General features: G+C 46.1%; 1 protein-coding gene across 1 annotated transcript in view; it reads right to left on the bottom strand.

Moving 5' to 3' along the window:
- The window catches only part of CARMIL2 (capping protein regulator and myosin 1 linker 2), an 89,447-nt gene extending 68,112 nt beyond the window's left edge, over positions 1-21,335 (bottom strand). Inside the window, exons 1-11 of the mRNA XM_067471174.1 lie at positions 21,293-21,335; positions 16,723-16,811; positions 13,800-13,850; positions 11,618-11,677; positions 9,937-10,058; positions 9,503-9,600; positions 7,693-7,763; positions 7,480-7,553; positions 5,321-5,396; positions 3,387-3,475; positions 1,279-1,373 (exon numbers count right to left, since the gene is read on the bottom strand). Coding sequence (XP_067327275.1) covers positions 1,279-1,373; positions 3,387-3,475; positions 5,321-5,396; positions 7,480-7,553; positions 7,693-7,763; positions 9,503-9,600; positions 9,937-10,058; positions 11,618-11,677; positions 13,800-13,850; positions 16,723-16,811; positions 21,293-21,335 — 868 coding nt within the window. The remainder of the gene's footprint in view (positions 1-1,278; positions 1,374-3,386; positions 3,476-5,320; positions 5,397-7,479; positions 7,554-7,692; positions 7,764-9,502; positions 9,601-9,936; positions 10,059-11,617; positions 11,678-13,799; positions 13,851-16,722; positions 16,812-21,292) is intronic.
- Between the last annotated feature and the right edge of the window lie 212 nt (positions 21,336-21,547).

The following is a 21,547-nucleotide window of genomic DNA, read 5'->3' as shown; positions in this document are numbered from 1 at the left end:
TGGGCTTCACAATGTCTCTGTGGCAACATGGCTCTCTTTGTGGCACTTTCCTTCCTACCTTTCTCCCTTCTCCAGCTCTGAAAGGGCCTCACAATGTCTCCATGGCAACAAGGCTCTCTTTGTGGCTCTTCCTTCCTTCCTTTCTTCCTTTCTCCCTTCTCCAGCTCTGAAAGGGCTTCACAATGTCTCCATGACAACAAGGTTCTCTTTGTGGCTCTTCCTTCCATCCTTCCTTCCTTCCTTCCTTCCTTCCTTCCTTCCTTCCTTCCTTCCTTCCTTTCTCCCTCCTCCAACTCTGAGAAAGCCTCGCAATGTCTCTGTGGCAACATGGCTCTCTTTGTGGCTCTTTCCTTCCTTCCTTTCTCCCTTCTCCAGCTCTGAGGGGGGCCTCACAATGTCTTCATGGCAACAAGGCTCTCTTTGTGGCCCTTTCCTTCTTTCCTCCCTTCCCCTCATACACAGGTCACTTTTCTGTGACCCGTGGCCCTCTGTGATGTCACACCAGTGACATCATAGAGGGCCACTTTGCCTAGCAACAAGCAATCACCTAGCAACTGTCAGTCCAGTGACATCACAAAGAGCCACTGGATCGTCACCTAGCAGCAGCCTTTGTGGTACAGACAGATATACAAACATACTTAGTGATAGATGGAAGGATGGATGGCTAGATAGATAGATAGATAGATAGATAGATAGATAGATAGATAGACAAATAGGTAGGTAGGTAGGTAGGTAGGTAGACAAGTACATAGATCGGTAGGGAGATAAATAGGTAGACAGATAGACATACAAGTACATAGGTAGGTAGGTAGGTAGGTAGGTAGGTAGGTAGGTAGGTAGGTAGATAGGTAGATAGATAGATAGATAGATAGATAGATAGATAGATAGATAGACAAACATACTTAGTGATGGATGGATGGATGGATGGATGGATGGATGGATGGATGTAGGTAGGTAGGTAGGTAGGTAGGTAGGTAGGTAGATAGATAGATAGATAGATAGATAGATAGATAGACAAACATACTTAGTGATAGATGGATGGATGGATGGATGGATGGATGGATGGATGGATAGATAGATAGATAGACTTAGTGATAGATGGATGAATGGATGAATGGATAGATAGATAGATAGATAGATAGATAGATAGATAGATAGATAGATAGATAGACATACTTAGTGATAGATGGATAAATGGATGAATGGATAGATGGATAGATAGATAGATAGATAGATAGATAGATAGATAGATAGATAGATAGAGCGAGCATGCACTACCTCGGTCCTCCAGAAGATTTCTAGAAAGATTGATTGTGTTTAAGGTGGAGCCTGGATTATCCTGAAGCACTTGGCACATCTCTTGCGCGAACTCACTGCGGGAGTAAAAGGCAGACCATCAGACCACGTCCCAGCTCCGTTTGAGTCAGATGGAGGCAGCATAACACATCACTCCGTACCAAGGGCCTCTTAGTATTCAAACGAGGCATTCACTCTGCAGGGAACTGGAACTATGGATAAGAGGCTCCTAGGTTTGGAAAGGGAACAAGAGCACCTCCCCATGGCCAGAGGTGAGCACTGCCCCCAGAAACCGAATATGTTACAACAACAACAACAGTATTTATCGTAATCTCCCCAAGGGGACTCAGGGCAGTTGTAACAGTTTATCTGCCATATTTTAGCAAAATTCAAATTCTTCCTAACAAAAAGGCAAGCCATACTTGGTCATATCACGGGATTACATTTAGTTGTGTGTTTTTTCAATGCAACGTACCTGCTTGAACGCCTCTCCCTTTATGAGCCACCAAGAGCTTTAATATCTTCTGGGGAGGCCCTGCTCTCGGTCCCACCCTCTTCGCAAGCATGACTAATGGGGAAGAGAGGCAGGGCCTGCCTTCCTTCTCCGTGGTGGCCCCTTGGCTGTGGAACTCCCTCCCCAGTGACATCAGGCAGGCCCCACTTCTCCCCAACAAGAGCTTTAAGATCTGCTTGGGAGGCCCTGCTCTCGGTCCCACTCTCTTTGCAAGCATGATTGGTGGGGATGAGAGGCAGGGACTTCCTTCCTTCTCCGTGGTGGCCCCTCAGCTGTGGAACTCCCTCCCCAGGGACATCAGGCAGGCCCCACTCCTCCCTAACAAGAGCTTTAAGATCAGCTTGCGAGGCCCTGCTCTCGGTCCCACCCTCTTTATGAGCACGATTGGTGGGGATGAGAGGCAGGGCCTTCCTTCTTCTCTGTGGTGGTCCCTCAGCTGTGGAACTCCCTCCCCAGTGACATCAGGCAGGCCCCACTCCTCCCTAACAAGAGCTTTAATATCTTCTGGGGAGGCCCTGCTCTCGGTTCCACCCTCTTTGCAAGCATGATTGGTGGGGACGAGAGGCAGAGACTTCCTTCTCCGTGGTGGCCCCTCAGCTGTGGAACTCCCTCCCCAGTGACATCAGGCAGGCCCCACTCCTCCCTAACAAGAGCTTTAATATCTTCTGGGGAGGCCCTGCTCTCGGTTCCACCCTCTTTGCAAGCATGATTGGTGGGGACGAGAGGCAGAGACTTCCTTCTCCGTGGTGGCCCCTCAGCTGTGGAACTCCCTCCCCAGTGACATCAGGCAGGCCCCACTTCTCCCCAACAAGAGCTTTAAGATCTGCTTGGGAGGCCCTGCTCTCGGTCCCACTCTCTTTGCAAGCATGATTGGTGGGGATGAGAGGCAGGGACTTCCTTCTTCTCCGTGGTGGCCCCTCAACTGTGGAACTCCCTCCCCAGTGACATCAGGCAGGCCCCACTCCTCCCTAACAAGAGCTTTAATATCTTCTGGGGAGGCCCTGCTCTCAGTCCCACCCTCTTTGCAAGCACAACTGGTGGGGACGAGAGGCAGAGCCTTCCTTCCTTCTGTGTGATGGCCCCTCAACTGTGGAACTCCCTCCCGAGTGACATTAGATCAGTCCCCTCCTTCTGTTCTTTAGGAAAAAACTCAAGACCTGGCTTTGTACGCAGGCATTGGCAAATAGGAGATTGCAGAATTAGACTTCAACGGCCTGAATAATGAGTATGGATTTTGGGAAATGACTACGGATGTGTATGAGATCTTGACTTGGGACTTTGTATGGTTTGAATCTCTTGGATTGTTTATGTGTTTTAATTGCTTAATTTGATGGGGTGTGTTTGATTGCCACGTCCACGCGGCATTGGATTTTGCCGGAGTTTGTAATCTGCCTTGAGTCCCCTGCGGGGTAGAAATGAAGTAAAGAGCAATAGATGGGGTGTCGAGGTGTTGGAGATACCCAGGTCCAAATCCCAACGAAAGGCATGGAAGTCACAGGGAGATTGTGGCTCCATTGGCCTGGTTGTGGAAACGAAGCGTGGAGAAGAGGAGCCACGGACATCTCTGAGGGCTTACCACTTCAGGCCACAGTTTTCCAAGACCAGCTCTTCCAAAGTCACCGACTGACCGACCACCCGAAGGATCTGCTTCAGAACATCCAGACTCTACAACAGGAGAAGATCGCTCCGTCAAGCCTTGCAAGGACGGTTTGAGACACACCAATCACATTAGGTAACTGGGAGAGCCTGAGCATAGACCTCCCAACCTCTGAGGTTGCCTGCCATGGATGTAGGTGAAATGTCAGGAGAGAATGCTTCTGGAACATGGCCAGACAGCCCAGAAAACCTACAACCACCCGGTGATTTCAGCCATGGAAGCCTTCAACAATACAGGCTTAGTATCATTATTTATTGATTATTATTTATTGACCATATTTATATACCGCCTTTCTCAGCCCGAAGGGGACTCAGGGCGGTTTGCAAACTCCACAATTCGAGGCCTACAATAACAAAGAACAATTAAAACATTTAGAATAAATAACATTTGATACAATAAAACCAATAAAGGTATTATTATTATTATTATTATTATTATTATTATTATTATTACTAGTCGTCCTCTGCCACATGTTGCTGTGGCCCAAATGGGGGTTCTGTGTGCCAAGTTTGGTTCAATTCCATCGTTGGTGGGGTTCAGAATGCTGTTTGATTGTAGCTGAACTATAAATCCCAGCAACTACAACTCCCAAATGACATCATTTTTTTTGAGTGAAGGACATACATTGGGTTGTTAGGTGCCTTGTGTCCAAATTTGGTGTCTATTCATCCAGTGGTTTTTGAGTTCTGTTAATCCCACAAATGAACATGACATTTTTATTTATATAGACTAGCCGTTCCCTGCCCCACATTGCTGTGGCCCACATGGGGGTTCTGTGTGGGAGGTTTGGCCCATTTCTATCATTGGTGGGGTTCAGAATGCTCCGTGATTGTAGTTGAACTATAAATCCCAGCAGCTACAACTCCCAAATGTCAAGATTCTATTTCCCCCAAACTCCACCAGCTTTCACATTTGGGCATATTGAGTATTTGTGTAGACTTTGGTCCTGATCCATCATTGTTTGAGTCCACAGTGCTCTCTGGATGTAGGTGAACTACAACTCCAAAACCAAAGGACACTGCCCACCCAACCCTACCAGTATTTTCTGTTGGTCATGGGAGAACAGTGTGCCAAGTTTGGTTCAATTCCATCGTTGGTGGGGTTCAGAATGCTGTTTGATTGTAGTTGAACTATAAATCCCAGCAGCTACAACTCCCAAATGTCAAGATTCTATTTCCCCCAAACTCCACCAGCTTTCACATTTGGGCATATTAAGTATTTGTGTAGAGTTTGGTCCAGATCCATCATTGTTTGAGCCCACAGTGCTCTCTGGATGTAGGTGAACTACAACTCCAAAGACACTGCCCACCATACCCTTCCAGTATTTTCTGTTGGTCATGGGAGAACTGTGTGCCAAGTTTGGTTCAATTCCATCGTTGGTGTGGTTCAGAATGCTCTTTGATTGTTGGAGAACTATAAATCCCAGCAACTACAGCTCCCAAATGACAAAATCAATTTTTTTGAGTAGAGGACATACATTGGACTGTTAGGTGTCTTGTGTCCAAATTTGGTGCCAATTCCCCCAGTGGCTTTTGAGTTCTGTTAATCCCACAAACGAACATGACATTGTTATTGATAACTACAGCTCCCAAATGACAAAATCAATTTTTTTGGGTGAAGGACACAGATTGGGTCCTTTAATAAACTACAAAACCTGCAGCCTTGGTGTGTGTGGTGTTCTGAGCAAGGTGAATCTAGCCTGAGGTGTGACAGTTGGGATCGTCTTCATAAGAGTGGCACACTTTGGACCTATGCCCTTCTCCTTATTGTCGTTCCACTTATTCCCACCCAAACCTTGCAACCAACCCCACTGGAGATGTCTTCTTCCCTTTTACTCGCTCTGCTGCACTCACCAGTTTGCAGTTCTTGCAACTCAGCCCTTTGAACCACCGATTAGAAGACAGGACGGCGACACTAAGAGCCACATCCCTGGAAGGGGACAAAGACGTCAACACGAAATACCATTTATTCATATCTTGTTATGTTTCTCATAGGACAGGGATAGTTCAGCTAAGCTTCTGACAAAGAAGCTCCGTTAGCAGAAGGAAGGAAGGTAGGTCGGTCTTGGGCAGCCACAGATGCAGGTGAAACATCAGGAGACAGCCAATCCCTCTCCAATGCCAGTAATACAGCTTAATGGTGTCACATTAGAAAAAGTGGACCATTTCCGCTCCCTTGGCAGCCACCTCTCCACCAAAGTCAACATCGATGCCGAAATACAACACCGCCTGAGCTCTGCGAGTGCAGCATTTTCCCGAATGAAGCAGAGAGTGTCTGAGGACCGGGACATCCGTAGGGAGACCAAGGGGCTTGTCTATAAAACTATTGTCCTCCCAACCCTGCTCTATGCCTGTGAGACATGGACTGTCTACAGATGTCAACACTGACACTGAAATACAACACCACCCGAGCTCTGCGAGTGCAGCATTTTTCCTAATGAAGCAGAGAGTGTTTGAGGACCGGGACATCCGTAGGGAGACCAAAGTGCTTGTCTATAAAACTATTCCCCTCCCAACCCTGCTCTATGCCTGTGAGACGTGGACTGTCTACAGACGTCACATGCAGCTCCTGGAACGTTTCCATCAGCGCTGCCTCCGGAAAATCCTGCAAATCTCCTGGGAAGACAAGCGGACAAACGTCAGTGTGCTGGAAGAAGCAAAGACCACCAGCATTGAAGCGATGGTCCTCCAACATCAACTCCGCTGGGCCGGCCACGTTGTCTGGATGCCTGACCACCGTCTCCCAAAGCAGTTGCTCTACTCCGAACTTAAGAACGGAAAACGGAACGTTGGTGGGCAGGAAAAGAGATTGAAAGATGGGCTCAAAGCCAACCTTAAAAACTCTGGCATATACACTGAGAACTGGGAAGCCCTGGCCCTTGAGCGCTCCAGCTGGAGGACAGCTGTGACCAGCAGTGCTGCAGAATTTGAGGAGGCACGAGTGGAGGGTGAAAGAGAGAAACGTGCCAGGAGGAAAGCGCGTCAAGCCAACCCCGACCGGGACCGCCTTCCACCTGGAAACCAATGCCCTCCTCACTGCAGGAGAAGATGCAGAGCAAGAATAGGGCTCCACAGCCACATACGGACCCACAAGGAAATCCATAATGGAAGACCATCTTACTCGTCCAACGAGGGATCACCTAAGTAAGTAAGTAAGTAAGTAAGTAAGGAGACAATGCTGCTAGAACACAGCCATACTTTTGGAAAGGCATGACCTTGTTAGAAATCATAACTTTTTGGAAAACCACTAGTGTATTTCTAGGCACAACGATGACTGCAGACACAGATTGCAGCCAGGAAACCAGGAGAAGCTTCCTTCTTGGGAGGAGAGCAAGGACCAATCTCGATAAAATACTCAAAGAGGAGAGACATCACACTGGCAACGAAGATCTGCATAGTTAAAGCCATGGTCTTCCCTGTAGTAACCTACGGATGTGAGAGCTGGATCTTCGGGAAGGCTGAGTGAAGGAAGAGAGATGCTTTTGAGCTGTGGTGTTGGAGGAAAGTTCTGAGAGTGCCTTGGACTGCGAGAAAATCCAACCAGTCCATCCCCCAGGAAAGAAAGCCCGACTGCTCACTGGAGGGAAGGAGACGAGAGGGAAAGCGGAAGACCTTTGAATGCCACATCATGAGGAGACAGGAAAGCTTAGAGAAGAATATGATGCTGGGGAAAATGGAAGGAAAAAGGAAGAGGGGCTGACCAAGGGCAAGGTGGGTGGATGGTATACTTGAAGTGATTGGATTGACCTTGAAGGAGCTGGGGGTGGCCACGACCAACAGGGAGCTCTGGCGTGGGCTGGTCCATGAGGTCACGAAGAGTCAGAAACGACTGAACGAATGAACAACAACAATAACATACCCCTATCTGTCACCTGCCTTGTCATTGTATAATTGGCATTGAATGTTTGCCGTATACATGTGTTCTGTGATCCGCTCTGGGTCCCCTTTGGGGTGAGAAGGGTGGGATATAAGCCCTGTAAATAAATAAAGTATTTTCCTCTTGAGAGACTCACTGGCTGGGCAGGTGGATGAAATCCAGTAAGTTGAACTCCTGGCATTCTTGGCGGTGATACAGGTTGTCCACGTTCTGGGGCGAAAAGACACATTGTGGAAATAACATTTTCAAACCAGGAACAGATATTTTCCCTCAAATTGTGTTACATAGTGTTACTACTACTACTACTACTACTACTACTACTACTTGTTACACGTCTCTTCAGCCTTACCCACTGGATCTCCTTTTGGAAAGGGAGGCCGCTGTAATCACAGAGCGCTGCGTACGTCTCCGAGAACCCTCCTGAAAACAGAAGAGTTGTGGATACCAATTAGATTAAGGAAGAAAAAGTCATTTATTTATTTATTTATTTATTTTATTTATTTATTTGGGGGTTCTTTTACCCCGCCCTTCTCACCCCGAGGGGGACTCAGGGCGGCTTACAGGAGCAAGGCACCATTTGATGCCTGCGTCAAAAACAATCGTACACAAAGTTACATAAAATTACAACAATTCACAGTTAACATGCATACAATATAATCATAAAATCCATAAAATCCTTAAAACCAAATACAAACCCAGTTTCTCCTCTTACATGGTCAGTGTTTGTTAACACCTAGATCTAGTTTTTCGTTCCATTCATCCATCCTGCTTGTTTTACTTGCCTGATTGACTGATTTAATTGCCAGAGTGGCCAAAGGCCTGGTCCCATAACCAAGTTTTCACCCTCCTCCTGAAGGCGAGGAGGGATGATGATGCCCTAATCTCCCCCGGGAGAGAGTTCCACAGGTGGGGGGCCACCACTGAGAAAGCCCTGCTCCTCGTCCCCACCAGCCTCACTTGTGACAGTGGTGGGGTCGAGAGCAGGGCCTCCCCAGATGATCTCAGACTCCGGGGTGGGACGTAGAGGGAGATACGTTCGGACAGATACATTCTGTGAAAGTAGAAGGATGGAACATACGTAAAACTAAAATAAACCCCAAGGCAGGTGTTTTTGCAAGTGGCTCACAAGCCTAGTATCACCGCATGAGTTGGTATAGGACCACTTCAAAATAGATAATTTGGATCCAGAAACTGGATTGTATGGCAGTGTAGATTCGGGCCTCAGGGAAATAAAGACTTTGAGTTTTTTTTATCCACTGCCATCCCCTCCATTAATAAATAGAGAAAAAGATCTGGCAACAGGTCTTTCTGAACCAAATTTAGACACTCTTGAAGAAGAACCAGAAGAAGAGAATGAAGAAAAAGATGACGGAAACATTTATGGGCCTTACTCTGGAAATAAAATGTTTTTCAAATAATGTAAATGGGCTTAAGTCTCCCAATAAAAGAAATAAGCTGTATCTGTTGGAAACTAGGAAAATTGGGTTTATATATCTCTGGAATGATGTCCAAGGCGGGAGAAAGGACTCTTGTCTGTTGGAGGCAGGGGAATTCTAGACAAGAATCAACCAGGGCCAGCTAACAACTCCCAACAAAGGGCCCCCCAGGCAGCAATCAGCTACGGTGGGATAAAGAACTCTTGTCTGTTGGAGGCAAGTGTGAATGTTTCAACTGGCCACCTTGATTAGCATTTGATGGCCTTGCAGTTTCAAGATCTGGCATCTTACTGCCTGTGGGAATCCTTTGTTGAGAGGTGATTAGCTGTCCCTGATTGCTTCTTGTCTGGAGTGCCCCTCTGTTTGAGTGTTGTTCTTTATTTGCTGTTATAATCTCAACAGAAAGGAAGAAACCATGAAAATGAACAAAAGCTGGCGACCAGTATTTTTTTAAAAAATCTAGAATTATAGCAGCAAATAAAGCACAATCCTCAAACACAGGGGAACTCCAGACAAGAAACAATCTGGGAGAGCTAATCACCTCTCAACAAAGACCTCTCCAACAGACCTCACAACCTCTAAGGATGCCTGCCATAGATGCAGGCGAAACATTAGAAGAGAATGCTTCTGGAACGTGGCCAGACAGCCTGAAAAACCTACAACAACCCAGAGAAGAAAGGAATGAGAGAGAGAGAGAGAGAGAGAGAGAGAGGGAGAGATTACCACAAGGGCCTCCGTTTTCCCTCAGAAAGTTTTCCAAAGACTCTGTCGTCTCTTGAATTTTCTCAAGCAAACTGGGAGATGCATTTCGGAGTATGTTCCTTCAATACAAAGAATGCAATAGAGACTAAACCACTGTGTTTAAAAAAGTAAACACGATGACATTATGAATATGGCATTTTTACACGGGATGGGGTGAGCTCCCGCTTTGAGCCCCAGCTTCTGCCAACCTAGCAGTTTGAAAACATGCAAATGTGAGTAGATCAATAGGTACCGCTTTGGCAGAAAGGTAGCTAAAGATGCTCTATGCAGTCATGCCAGTGGCCACATGACCTTGGAGGTGTCTACGGACAACGCCAGCTCTTTGGTTTAGGAATTGAGATACCCCTCCCCCCCCCCCCCCCCCCCCGGATTCGGACTTGACTAGACCCTCTTACCCAAGTGAAGCATCTGGAAAGGCTTTCTGCAGAGATGCCACAATGTGGACAGCCACGTGGTCCAAATCGTCCAGCGAAAAGAACTTGAATTCAAAGTCAGATGTATCTGTTTCTATAACAAACTAGACAAATTGGGAAGGAAGGAGAGTGACGCAAGAAGAAAGATGTAAGTCTTCACTAGTTTCATTCACTTTGCTCTTTCCTTGCAAACCTGAGATTTCCATGAAGGGAATTCAGAATCTTACATTAAAGCTCAGCAACGTGTTGACTAATCTGCAAACGGCTCCCAAGTTGTCTGTCGTGGGATTCCAGGGTTATTTTGCAAAGTCTTTTGCCTTCTCTGCCAAAGTGTTGATGCCTCATTAAAGCTGTAAATCCCACGATTCCATAGCATGGAGCCACGGCTGTTAAAGGAGTGTCAAACTGCATTAAATCTACAATGTGGATGCACCCAAAGTGTGCCATGCCAACTCTCCGGTGACACATTTACAAGCCAGCTTTCTAGGAGATCTCACAGTTAGTTTCTGTATGAAAAAAATGAAGGGATAGACGATGGACCATGCAAGGAATCAATTAGTGTGTGTGTATGTCATCTGTAAAATAAGATGTACAAAGCTGATTGGCTGGGCAACGCCCGGGGATATGACTGAGCCTGGGACTTTGGGTACTGTTACATTTTTCAGGCCTGAGCTATGCAGGTGCTTACAGAGAAGTGTGTGTGTGTGTTAACTGTAAAAGAAGATGCACAAAGCTGATTGGCTGGGCAACGCCCAGGGAGATGGCTGAGCCTGGGACTTTTGGGTACTGTTACATTTTTCAGGCTTGAGCTATGCAGGTGCTTGCAGAGAAGCAGAGAGAAGCAGACAGAGAGACAGAATTTGGAGTGTGCTCTTGCTTCATGAGTTGCTGGAAGCAGTTTATTCACATGGATAATAATAATAATAATAATAATAATAATCTAGATAAATAAAAAGGCAATGTTCGTTTGTGGGATTAACATGACTCAAAAACCACTGGACAAATTGACACCAAATTTGGACACAAGACATCCGTCAGGCCAATGAGTGACCATCACACATAAAAACACAGAAAAACACAGCAGAAGAGACATAAAAAGCCAAAAAACAAACAATCACATTAATATGCATGCACCAAACCACATATAAATACATAAACACACATATACACACAAAACACATATACATAGAGTGGGCCACAGCAACGCATGGCAGGGGTTGGCTAGTAATAATAATAATAATCTTAATTTATATTCCACTCTATCTCATTTTAAATCTCTCTCTTAAAGGACATTATGTAAGTCGATGCAACTGATCACATGATTGTACGTATGTTGTTCTGAACTACAAAGAGTAAACTACTTGTTCTTTATTGTCCACCTGGGTGGCATATTTTATTTCTCCGGCAAGGCAGTGTGTGGGCTGATCAAATGTGAACTACACATCATTTTCATTTCGTCACAGAGGTCACTTCAGGAAACCTTTGCAAATGTACCTATGAGCATAGTATTTGCGCATAGGTACATTACAGATAGGTAATACTTAAGACTCCCATTAAAACAGTACAGCTCAAAGTGGGGGTCCCAACTTTGGCACACTGTTGTGTTTACAATGACTGGGAGGATGAGGCAATGTCCTATGTAGGGGATGCCTTTTGCGCTCACCTGGTTTGCTTCTCCCATTGTCATGGACTGTACGGCCAGGAAGCTGAAGCTCGCTTGTACCTGCAGACAGATCGCAATCTGAGTTAAAACCACAAAGAAAGGGAAAAGAACAGTTCATGTTCAAAGGTAAGCTGGTTCCAAAAATCCCTTAGGTCTTGTTGTTGCAACAGATGAAAAAGGAACTGAGCATTGAAGGCACAAAGTGTTTGGATTTGGAGCATTGGGAGTGGGCAGGGAAACCATCCAGAAATCTTTAGAACACCCCAAATTGTGCTTTTGGGTTTGGAAAGACTAGCCGTTTACAAGAAATGTTGCCCCGAGGATGCCCAACTCACTCAGTCTTCGAGAAGGCTCTTTCCGTGCCTCGAGAGCAGGACGTGTGAAAAAGATCTTGGAGTCCACGTGGACAGGAAGTTAAACATGAGCCAGGAATGTGATGTGGCGGCAAAAAAAGCCAATGGGATTTTGGCCTGCATCAATAGGAGCATAGTGTCTAGATCTAGGGAAGTCATGCTCTCCATGCTCTCTTCTGCCTTGGTTAGACCACGTTACCTGGAATATTGTGTCCAATTCTGGGCACCACAATTCAAGAGAGATATTGACTCTAAGCTGAAATGTGTCCAGAGGAGGGCGACTAAAATTATCAAGGGCCTGGAGAACAAGCCCTATGAGGAGCGGCTTAAGGAGGTGGGCATGTTTAGCCTGAAGAAGAGAAGGCTGAGAGGAGACATGATAGCCATGGATAAATATGTGAGAGGAAGCCACAGGGAGGAGGAGGGGGCAAGCTTGTTTTCTGCTTCCTTGGAGACTAGGACGCAATGGAGCCATGGCTTCAAACTACAAGAGAGGAGATTCCGTCTGAACATTAGGAAGAACTTCCTGACTGTGAGAGACGTTCAGCAGTGGAACTCTCTGCCTTCCCCGGAAGGAGTGTGGTGGAGGCTCCTTCTTTGGAAGCTTTGAAGCAGAGGCTGGATGGCCATCTGTCAGGGGTGCTTTGAATGCAATATTCCTGCTTCTTGGCAGAACAGAGTTGGACTGGATGAAGGCCCAAGAGGTCTCTTCCCACTCTTTAATGTTATGATTCTATGATTCATATTTATTTATTTGATGTATGCAATGCTTTTGACACAAAATAAACAAATCCCAAAGGATGCACTCCACAGACAGAGCCACAAGCCATTGGTGTGAGGACCTGACCACATTGCGATATACGCCGTTTATATGATTGTTTTTTTCTGACCTGCTGCATATTGTTTTCAGACGGGATGCATACTGACCCCGTCACACCCAAATGCAATGGTGTTTACCTTCAGAAAATACTCTGCAAGTAATCAATTTCTGTGACACTTTGCAGACGGATTACAAACAAGAAGGGGCGAATGTGATATGATGGGACCCATTTGAAATAGGCCTCAAACTGTATCAGAAACGGGGGATTCCCTAATGTAATGAGGCCCTGCATTAAGAGACCACAAAGAAGAAGAAAATGGAACAACTAGGATGAGCGGATTCTGCAGCGAATTGCCCTGAAATAGTATATGCCTTCATGGACCCCCATTACTAGCAGCCCCCAGTGACACAGTGGGTTCAACCCTTGGGCCAGCAGGACTGAAGACCGACAGATCAGAGGTTCAAATCCAGGGAGAGCATGGATGAGCTCCCTCTGTCAGCTCCAGCTCCCCATGCAAAGGGTACATGAGAGAAGCCTCCCACAAGGATGGTAAGACATCAAAGCATCCGGGCAACATCCCCTGGGCAACGTCCTGCATCTGCATAGCTCAAGCCTGAAAAATGTAACAGTACCCAAAGGTTCCAGGCTCAGCCATCTCCCCAGGTGTTGCCCAGCCAATCAGCTTTGGACATCTTGTTTTACAGTTGACACACACACACTAACTGATTTCTTGCATGGGCCAACGTCTGTCCCCTCATTTTTTCATACAGAAGCTAACTGGGAGATCTCCTAGAAAGCTGGCTTGTAAATGTGTCACCGGAGAGTCGGCATGGGCAACATCCTTGCAGACGGCCAATTCTCTCACACCAGAAGTGACTTGCAGTTTCTCAAGTCGCTCCTGACATGGAAAAAAAATCCCAAAACAACCATGACTGAGCTTCATCTCTTACATAGCAAGTTAAGATGGTTTGCAAAGTGTACAAGATCCACGGACAGAGCAGGACTTACCTTGACCGGGAGCTTTGCCAACATCACAAGGGCTCGCCAAGGCATTAAAATCTGCAGAAGGAACGCCAGTTAGTCCAGTTATAGATCATTCCCAGTATTGAGGGGTAAGCATGAGATATAAATTAATACATCCTTATCCCTGCAGGCACTGGCGATGAATATCTGGGTGGAAATGCCGGGGAGCACTGCACCCATGTGTAGAGTCCATGCACACCATCCCTATCCTTTATTGCACTATTATTCCACTTTAACTGACATGGCTTGTCCCACGGAATCATGTGATTGGGAGTTAAAATGCTCAGACAGTACAAGCCCTAGAATTATGTAATAATTACAATAATAATACCAAAATAATAATAATAATAATTGTTCTGTCGCACGCTGGGCCTGTAACAGCTGTCTTTTCTATAGGACGTATACTTTAAGCCCAGCGGGAAGCCAGGGGGCCTCAAAGAGAGGTTCTCAGGGATTTTTCTGAAGTGATGGTCTTTAGAGTCTTTGATGATACAACAAAGTCTTTATTATGGGACAAACAACAACTCTTCAATGGTTCAAACAACACTTCAAGCCCTTCTTAGTCTAGTCCTCAATGGGCCGGTACCTGACTTTGATTAACTGTACTTTCTCTGTAGGAAAAACCCTTTTTAACCTCTCCCAGGCTGTTTACTATCTATGCCTCATCGGTGTGGGTCCTACTACCGATTCCAAATGCGTCTGGGTATTGAGTAGACCTACCAGCCGAGGCTTGTAGATATTTCAGATGGAGTTCCGTGGATCTGTAGTACTGTCCTCCCTCAGATAATTCTTTGAAAACTACAAGGCTGTATTTCCCTCTGATTGCTGTGAGGCCGAGAGGTTGTGAGCTCTCAGCCTGAGCCTTGGGACCTTTCCCCTGGAATTTCTGTTTCTGTTTCCCCGGATGTTCTTGAGAAAATAAGCTTTTCTACGGGACAAGCTGGTCTACGTCCTATAGCTTAGCTTCCTTATGAGAGACTGACCAAAAAAATGGCTCCTTTCCCTCCCAGAGCCCTGAACAAGGGACAGAACCAAAACTTAACGATGATGGACAGGTGACATGCCCTACGACTGCAACCAAAGGAAGCCACCTATCTGCAGAATCCCTGAAACCTTGGACTGAAAGCAAACATTTAATACAAAGCAAATAAAGTTGGAGCTCCTGGTACAGCTGTACCAGCACCGCATCCTTGGAGCAGTTAAGCTCCCCACCACAACAAGGTGGCACCCATCCGGGGGGGGGGGGATATTGGGGAACCCTGAAGAAGGAGACAGAAGAAGGCCTGGTTCTTGCAGCTGAAGAGCAAGCCATCAGAACCAATGCAATGAAGGCCAGGATCGAAAAAATCAGCAGATGACCCAAAATGCAAAGACTGTGCAAGGAAGCGGATGAAACCATGGACCATCTCCTCAGCTGCTGCAAGAAAATCACACAGATGGACTACAAACAGAGGCACAACTCTGTGGCCCAAATGATTCACTGGAACTTATGTCACAAGAACCACCTGCCAGCAGCAAAGAATTGGTAAAGGGATCATAAACCCGCAAAAGTCATGGAAAATGAACATGCAAAAATACTGTGTGACTTTCGAATCCAGACTGATAAAGTTTTGGAACACAACACACCAGACATCACGATTGTGGAAAAGAACAAAGTCTGGATGATTGATGTCGCCATTCCAGGTGAGAGTCGCATTGAGGAAAAGCAACAGGAGAAACTCAGCCGCTATCAAGACCTCAAAATCGAACGGCAAAGGCTCTGATGGCATCAACCAGTACAGGTGGTCCCAGTGGTCATAATGGGCGCACTGGGTACAGTGCCAAAAGATCTCAGCCGGCATTTGGAAACAATACACATCGACAAAATCACGCTCTGTCAACTGCAAAAGGCCACCTGACTTGGATCTGCACACATCATTCAGAAATACATCACACAGTCCTAGACGCTTAGGAAGGGTTCGACTTGCGATTTTGTGATACGAAATCCAGCATCGAGATCTCGTTTGCTGTGCTTTTGTGTCAATATAAATAACAACAACAATAATACCATAGACTCATCATAGAGTTGGAAGGGACCCTCAGAGACCATCTAGTCCAACCCCAAGCACCATCAAAGCACCCCCGACAGATGGCCATCCAGCCTCTGAATAATAATAATAATAATAATAACAATAACAATAACAATAATAATAATAATAGAAAATACATCACACCGTCCTCAACTTGTGATTTTGTGATACGAAATCCAGCAGAGAGATCTCGTTTGCTGTGCTTTTGTGTCAGTATTAACAACAACAATAATAATACCATAGACTCATCATAGAGTTGGAAGGGACCCTCAGAGACCATCTAGTCCAACCCCAAGCACCATCAAAGCACCCCTGACAGATGGCCATCCAGCCTCTGAATAATAATAATAATAATAATAATAATAATAATAATAATAATAATAATAATAATAATAGAAAATACATCACACCGTCCTCGACGCTTGGGAAGAGTTTGACTAGTGATTTTGGGATACGAAATCCAGCCTAGAGATCTCGTTTGCTGTGACATACTGGGCTTTTGTGTCAGAAAACGAAACAGAAAGAATCAAGGAACTGAATGAAGACATGGGCTGGAGCTGCACTGCCATACAGTCCAGCTTCTGAATCCAGATTATCTGCTTTGAACTGGATTATATGAGCCTATACTGCCATATAATCCAGTTCAAAGAAAATAATCTGGATTCAGAAACTGGATTGTGTGGCAGTCTTGAGGGGGTGATGGAGAAAATAAATATATTTGGAAGACCGGAGCTGGAGAGATCTTCGGTGCTCCTGGTGTTGCTTGGTGTCAAGGGAAACATCATGCGCATCAACACAAGGAGGAGGAGGAGGAGGAGGAATGGGCCATGAATACATACCAAGACAACGTCTTCCACTTTGGACCGGATGTGGAGCTGAGCATCCATCAAAACACACTCTTGTGTCCCGAGGAAGTCGGCGATGGCTTCTGAAAAAGTGGCCGCACAGAATAAATGGACCAATTGATCAGGCATTGACTGGCAGAACTTGATACTCTCTCCCAAAGTCCCCTTCGCAAAGGAGAAGGCCTTTGCAGCCACCTCTAGCAGGCATGGGCAAACTTTGGCCCTCCAGGTGTTTTGGACTTCAACTCCCACCATTCCTAACAGCTACTGGCCCCTTCCCAACCTGGGGGTCAGGTCCCCTGGGTCACGAGGGGGTGTCAGAGAGGTCACCAAAGACCATCAGAAAACACAGTATTTTCTGTTGGTCATGGGGGTTCAGTGTGGGAATTCTGTCATTGGTGGTGCTCAGTATGCTCTTTGATTGTAGGTGAACTACACATCCCAGCAGCTACAACTCCCATATGTCAAGGTCTATTTTCCCCAAACTCCACCAGTACTCACATTTGAGCATATTGAGTATTCGTGCCAAGTGTGGTCCAGGACCAGATCCATCATTGTTTTGAGTCCACAGTGCCGATGTAGGTGAATTACAACTCCCAAACTCAAGGTCAGTGCCCACCAAAAACTTCCAGTCGTTTCTGTTGGTCATGGGGGTTCTGTGTGGGAAGTTTGGCCCAATTCCATCATTGGTGGGGTTCAGAGTGCTCTTTGATTATAGGTGAACTATAAATCCCAGCAACTACAACTCCCAAATGTCAAGGTCTATTTTCCCCAAACTCCACCAGGGTTCATATTTGGGCATATTGAGTATTCGTGCCAAGTGTGGTCCAGATCCACAATTGTTTTGAGTCCACAGTGCCAATGTAGGTGAACTACAACTCCCAAACTCAAGGTCAGTGCCCACCAAACCCTTCCAGTATTTTCTGATGGTCGTGGGAGTTCTCTGTGCCAGGTTTGGTTCAATTTCATCATTGGTGGAGTTCAGAATGCTCTTTGATTGCAGGTGAACTACAAATCCCAGCAACGACAATTCCCAAATGACAAAATCATTTTTTTTAGTGAAGGACATGCATTGGGTTGTTAGGTGTCTTGTGTCCAAATTTGGTGCCAATTTGTCCAGTGGTTTTTGAGTTCTGTTAATACCACAAATCCCAGCAACTACAACTCCCAAATGAAAAAATCAATCCGCCCGCCAACCCCACCAGTATTCAAATTTGGGTGTATCGAGTATTTTTTCCCAATTTGGTCCAATGAATGAAAATCCATCCTACATGACGATTCATAACAGGAGCAAAATGACAGTTATGAAGTAGCAACAAAAATAATGTTCTGGTTGGGGGTCACCACCACGTGAGGAATGGTCTAAAGGGGTTGTGCAACTAGGAAGGTTGAGAACCCCCGTCCTACATCTCCAAAATGCAGAAGCATTTAAGAATCAGGGACAGAAACGCCCTCTCAAAATTCTACCAGAAGAACCAAGGATGTATTGTCGAAGGCTTTCATGACCGGAATCACTGGGTTGTTGTAGGTTTTTTCGGGCTATATGGCCATCTTCTAGAGGCATTCTCTCCTGACGTTTCGCCTGCATCTATGGCAAGCATCCTCACAGGTAGTGAGGAACATGGAACATGGACATACCTCACAACCTCTGAGGATTATTGCCATAGATGCAGGCGAAACGTCAGGAGAGAATGCCACTCACGACCTCCCAACCTCTGAGGATGCTTGCCATAGATGCAGGCGAAACGTCGGGAGACAATGCCTCTAGACCATGGCCATATAGCCCGAAAAAACCTACAACAACCCATTATTATTATTATTATTATTATTATTATTATTATTGTCGAAGGCTTTCATGGCCGGAATCACTGGGTTGTTGTAGGTTTTTCCGGGCTGTATGGCCATGGTCTAGAGGCATTCTCTCCTGAACCAACCTGGACACGGCAGATTATCTGAGGACACAGAAATGCTGGACCACTCTCACAACCACCAGGTCAGGCTACACAGAGAAGCTATTGAAATCCACAAGAAGCATGTGGACGATTTCAACAGAAAGGAAGAAACCATGAAGATGAACAAAATCTGGCTACCAGGGCTAAAAAACTCTAAAATTACAACAGCACAACAACAGAGAGGAAACAAACAAGGACATCTAATCACCTCTCAACAAAAGATTGCTCCAGGCACTGCCAGGCCATCAAATGCTAATCAAGGTGGTCAGTTGAAACATTCCCACCTAGCTCCAGCAGACAAGAGTCCTTTGTCCCACCCTGGTCATTATTCCACAGATATATAAACTCTTTTTCCTAGTTGCAACAGACCGCACAACCTCTGAGGATGCTTGCCATAGATGCAGGCGAAACGTCAGGAGAACATGGCCATATAGCCCGAATACACCTAGCTCCAGCAGACAAGAGTCCTTTGTCCCACCCTGGTCATTACTCCACAGATATATAAACCCCTTTTCCTAGTTCCAACAGACCTCACTACCTCTGAGGATGCTTGCCATAGATGCAGGCGAAACGTCAGGAGAACATGGCCATATAGCCCGAACACACCTAGCTCCAGCAGACAAGAGTCCTTTGTCCCACCTTGGTCATTGCTCCACAGATATATAAACCCTTTTTCCTAGTTCCAACAGACCTCACTACCTCTGAGGATGCTTGCCATAGATGCAGGCAAAACGTCAGGAGAAAATGCCTCTAGAACATGGCCATATAGCCCGAACACACCTAGCTCCAGCAGACAAGAGTCCTTTGTCCCACCCTGGTCTTTCCACAGATATATAAACCCATTTTCCTAGTTCCAACAGACCTCACTACCTCTGAGGATGCTTGCCATAGATGCAGGCGAAACGTCAGGAGAAAATGCCTCTAGACCATGGCCATATAGTCCGAAAAAACGTACAACAACCCAGTGTTTCTGGCCATGAAAGCCTTCGACAATACATTATAATTATAATAATAATTATTATAATATTATTTATATATCTGTGGACGTCTAATCACCTCTCAACAAAAGATTGCCCCAGGCACTGCCAGGCCATTATATGCTAATCAAGGTGGTCAGTTGAAACATTCACCCTAGCTCCAGCAGACAAGAGTCCTTTGTCCCACCCTGCACACCATTCCACAGATAGATAAACCCTTTTTCCTACTTCCAACAGACCTCACTACCTTTGAGGATGCTTGCCATAGATGCAGGCGAAACGTCAGGAGAAAATGCCTCTAGACCAAGGGCCCTCAAACTTTTTAAACAGAGGGCCAAGTCAAACTGTTGGACGGCCGGATTATAATTTGAAAAAAACATGAATGAATTCCTATGCACACTGCACATATCTTATTTGTAGTGCAAAAAGCACTTCAAAACAATACAATAATTAAAATAAATAACAATTTTAATAAATATAAACGTATTAGTATTTAAATGGGAAGTGTGGGCCTGCTTTTGGCTGATGAGGTAGGATTGTTGTTGTTGTTGTGTGCTTTCGAGTCGTTTCAGACTTAGGTTGACCCTGAGTGAGGGCCGGGTAAATGACCTTGGAGGGCCGTATTTGGCCCACTGGCCTTAGTTTGAGGACCCCTGGCCTAGACCATGGCCATATAGCCCGAAAAAACCTACAACAGTGGTTCTCAACCTGGGGTCCCCAGATGTTTTTGGCCTTCAACTCCCAGAAATCCTAACAGCTGGTAAACTGGATGGGACTTAGAATCATAGAATCATAGAATCCAAGAGTTGGAAGAGACCTCCTGGGCCATCCAGTCCAACCCCATTCTGCCAAGAAGCAGGAATATTGCATTCAAATCACCCCTGACAGATGGCCATCCAGCCTCTGCTTAAAAGCTTCCAAAGAAGGAGCCTCCACCACACTCCGGGGCAGAGAGTTCCACTGCTGAACGGCTCTCACAGTCAGGAAGTTCTTCCTCATGTTCAGATGGAATCTCCTCTCTTGTAGTTTGGAGCCATTGTTCCGAGTCCTAGTCTCCAAGGAAGCAGAAAGGAAGCTTGCTCCCTCCTCCCTGTGGCTTCCTCTCACATATTTATACATGGCTATCATATCTCCTCTCAGCCTTCTCTTCTTCAGGCTAAACATGCCCAGTTCCCTAAGCCGCTCCTCATAGGGCTTGTTCTCCAGACCCTTGATCATTTGAGTCGCCCTCCTCTGGACACATTCCAGCTTGTCAATATCTCTCTTGAATTGTGGTGCCCAGAATTGGACACAATATTCCAGATGTGGTCTAACCAAAGCAGAATAGAGCATGGGGAGCATTACTTCCTTAGATCTAGACACTAGGCTCCTCTTGATGCCTGAGGCCAAAATCCCATTGGCTTTTTTTGACGCCACATCACATTGTTGGCTCATGTTTAACTTGTTGTCCACGAGGACTCCAAGATCTTTTTCACACGTCCTGCTCTCGAGCCAGGCATCGTCCCCCCTTCTGGGAGTTGTAGGCCAAAAACATCTGGGGACCCCAGGTTGAGAACCACTGACCTACAGCAACCCAGAACCAAGGATGGTTGTGGCGTCCTGCCCGGGCCGTGTGGCGTGAACGCCTCTGCTTACCGTGCAGTGGTGCTGGGCCCTCGTGGAAGGCGGAGGAGGCCATCTCCTGAACCTTGTCTCAGGAGGAGCCCAAGGCTGTTTGCAAACCCCGCTAGAAGGAAGAAGCCATGCTTCCACCAGGTTGGAGCACCCACCGAGGTGGGTGGCGGATGCTCATGCGTGCTATCTCCTCTTCATCTCAAGGTGCCTCTTCCTGTCTGCTGCCGCTCACCTCAAAGAAACATCCTGAGCAAGCAAGAGGCGGGAAACAGAAAG

The sequence above is a fragment of the Anolis sagrei genome, chromosome 8, assembly GCF_037176765.1.
Source record: "Anolis sagrei isolate rAnoSag1 chromosome 8, rAnoSag1.mat, whole genome shotgun sequence".
In the NCBI taxonomy this organism is placed as follows: Eukaryota; Metazoa; Chordata; class Lepidosauria; order Squamata; family Dactyloidae; genus Anolis; species Anolis sagrei.
This window is presented reverse-complemented; position numbering and strand designations above follow the sequence as displayed.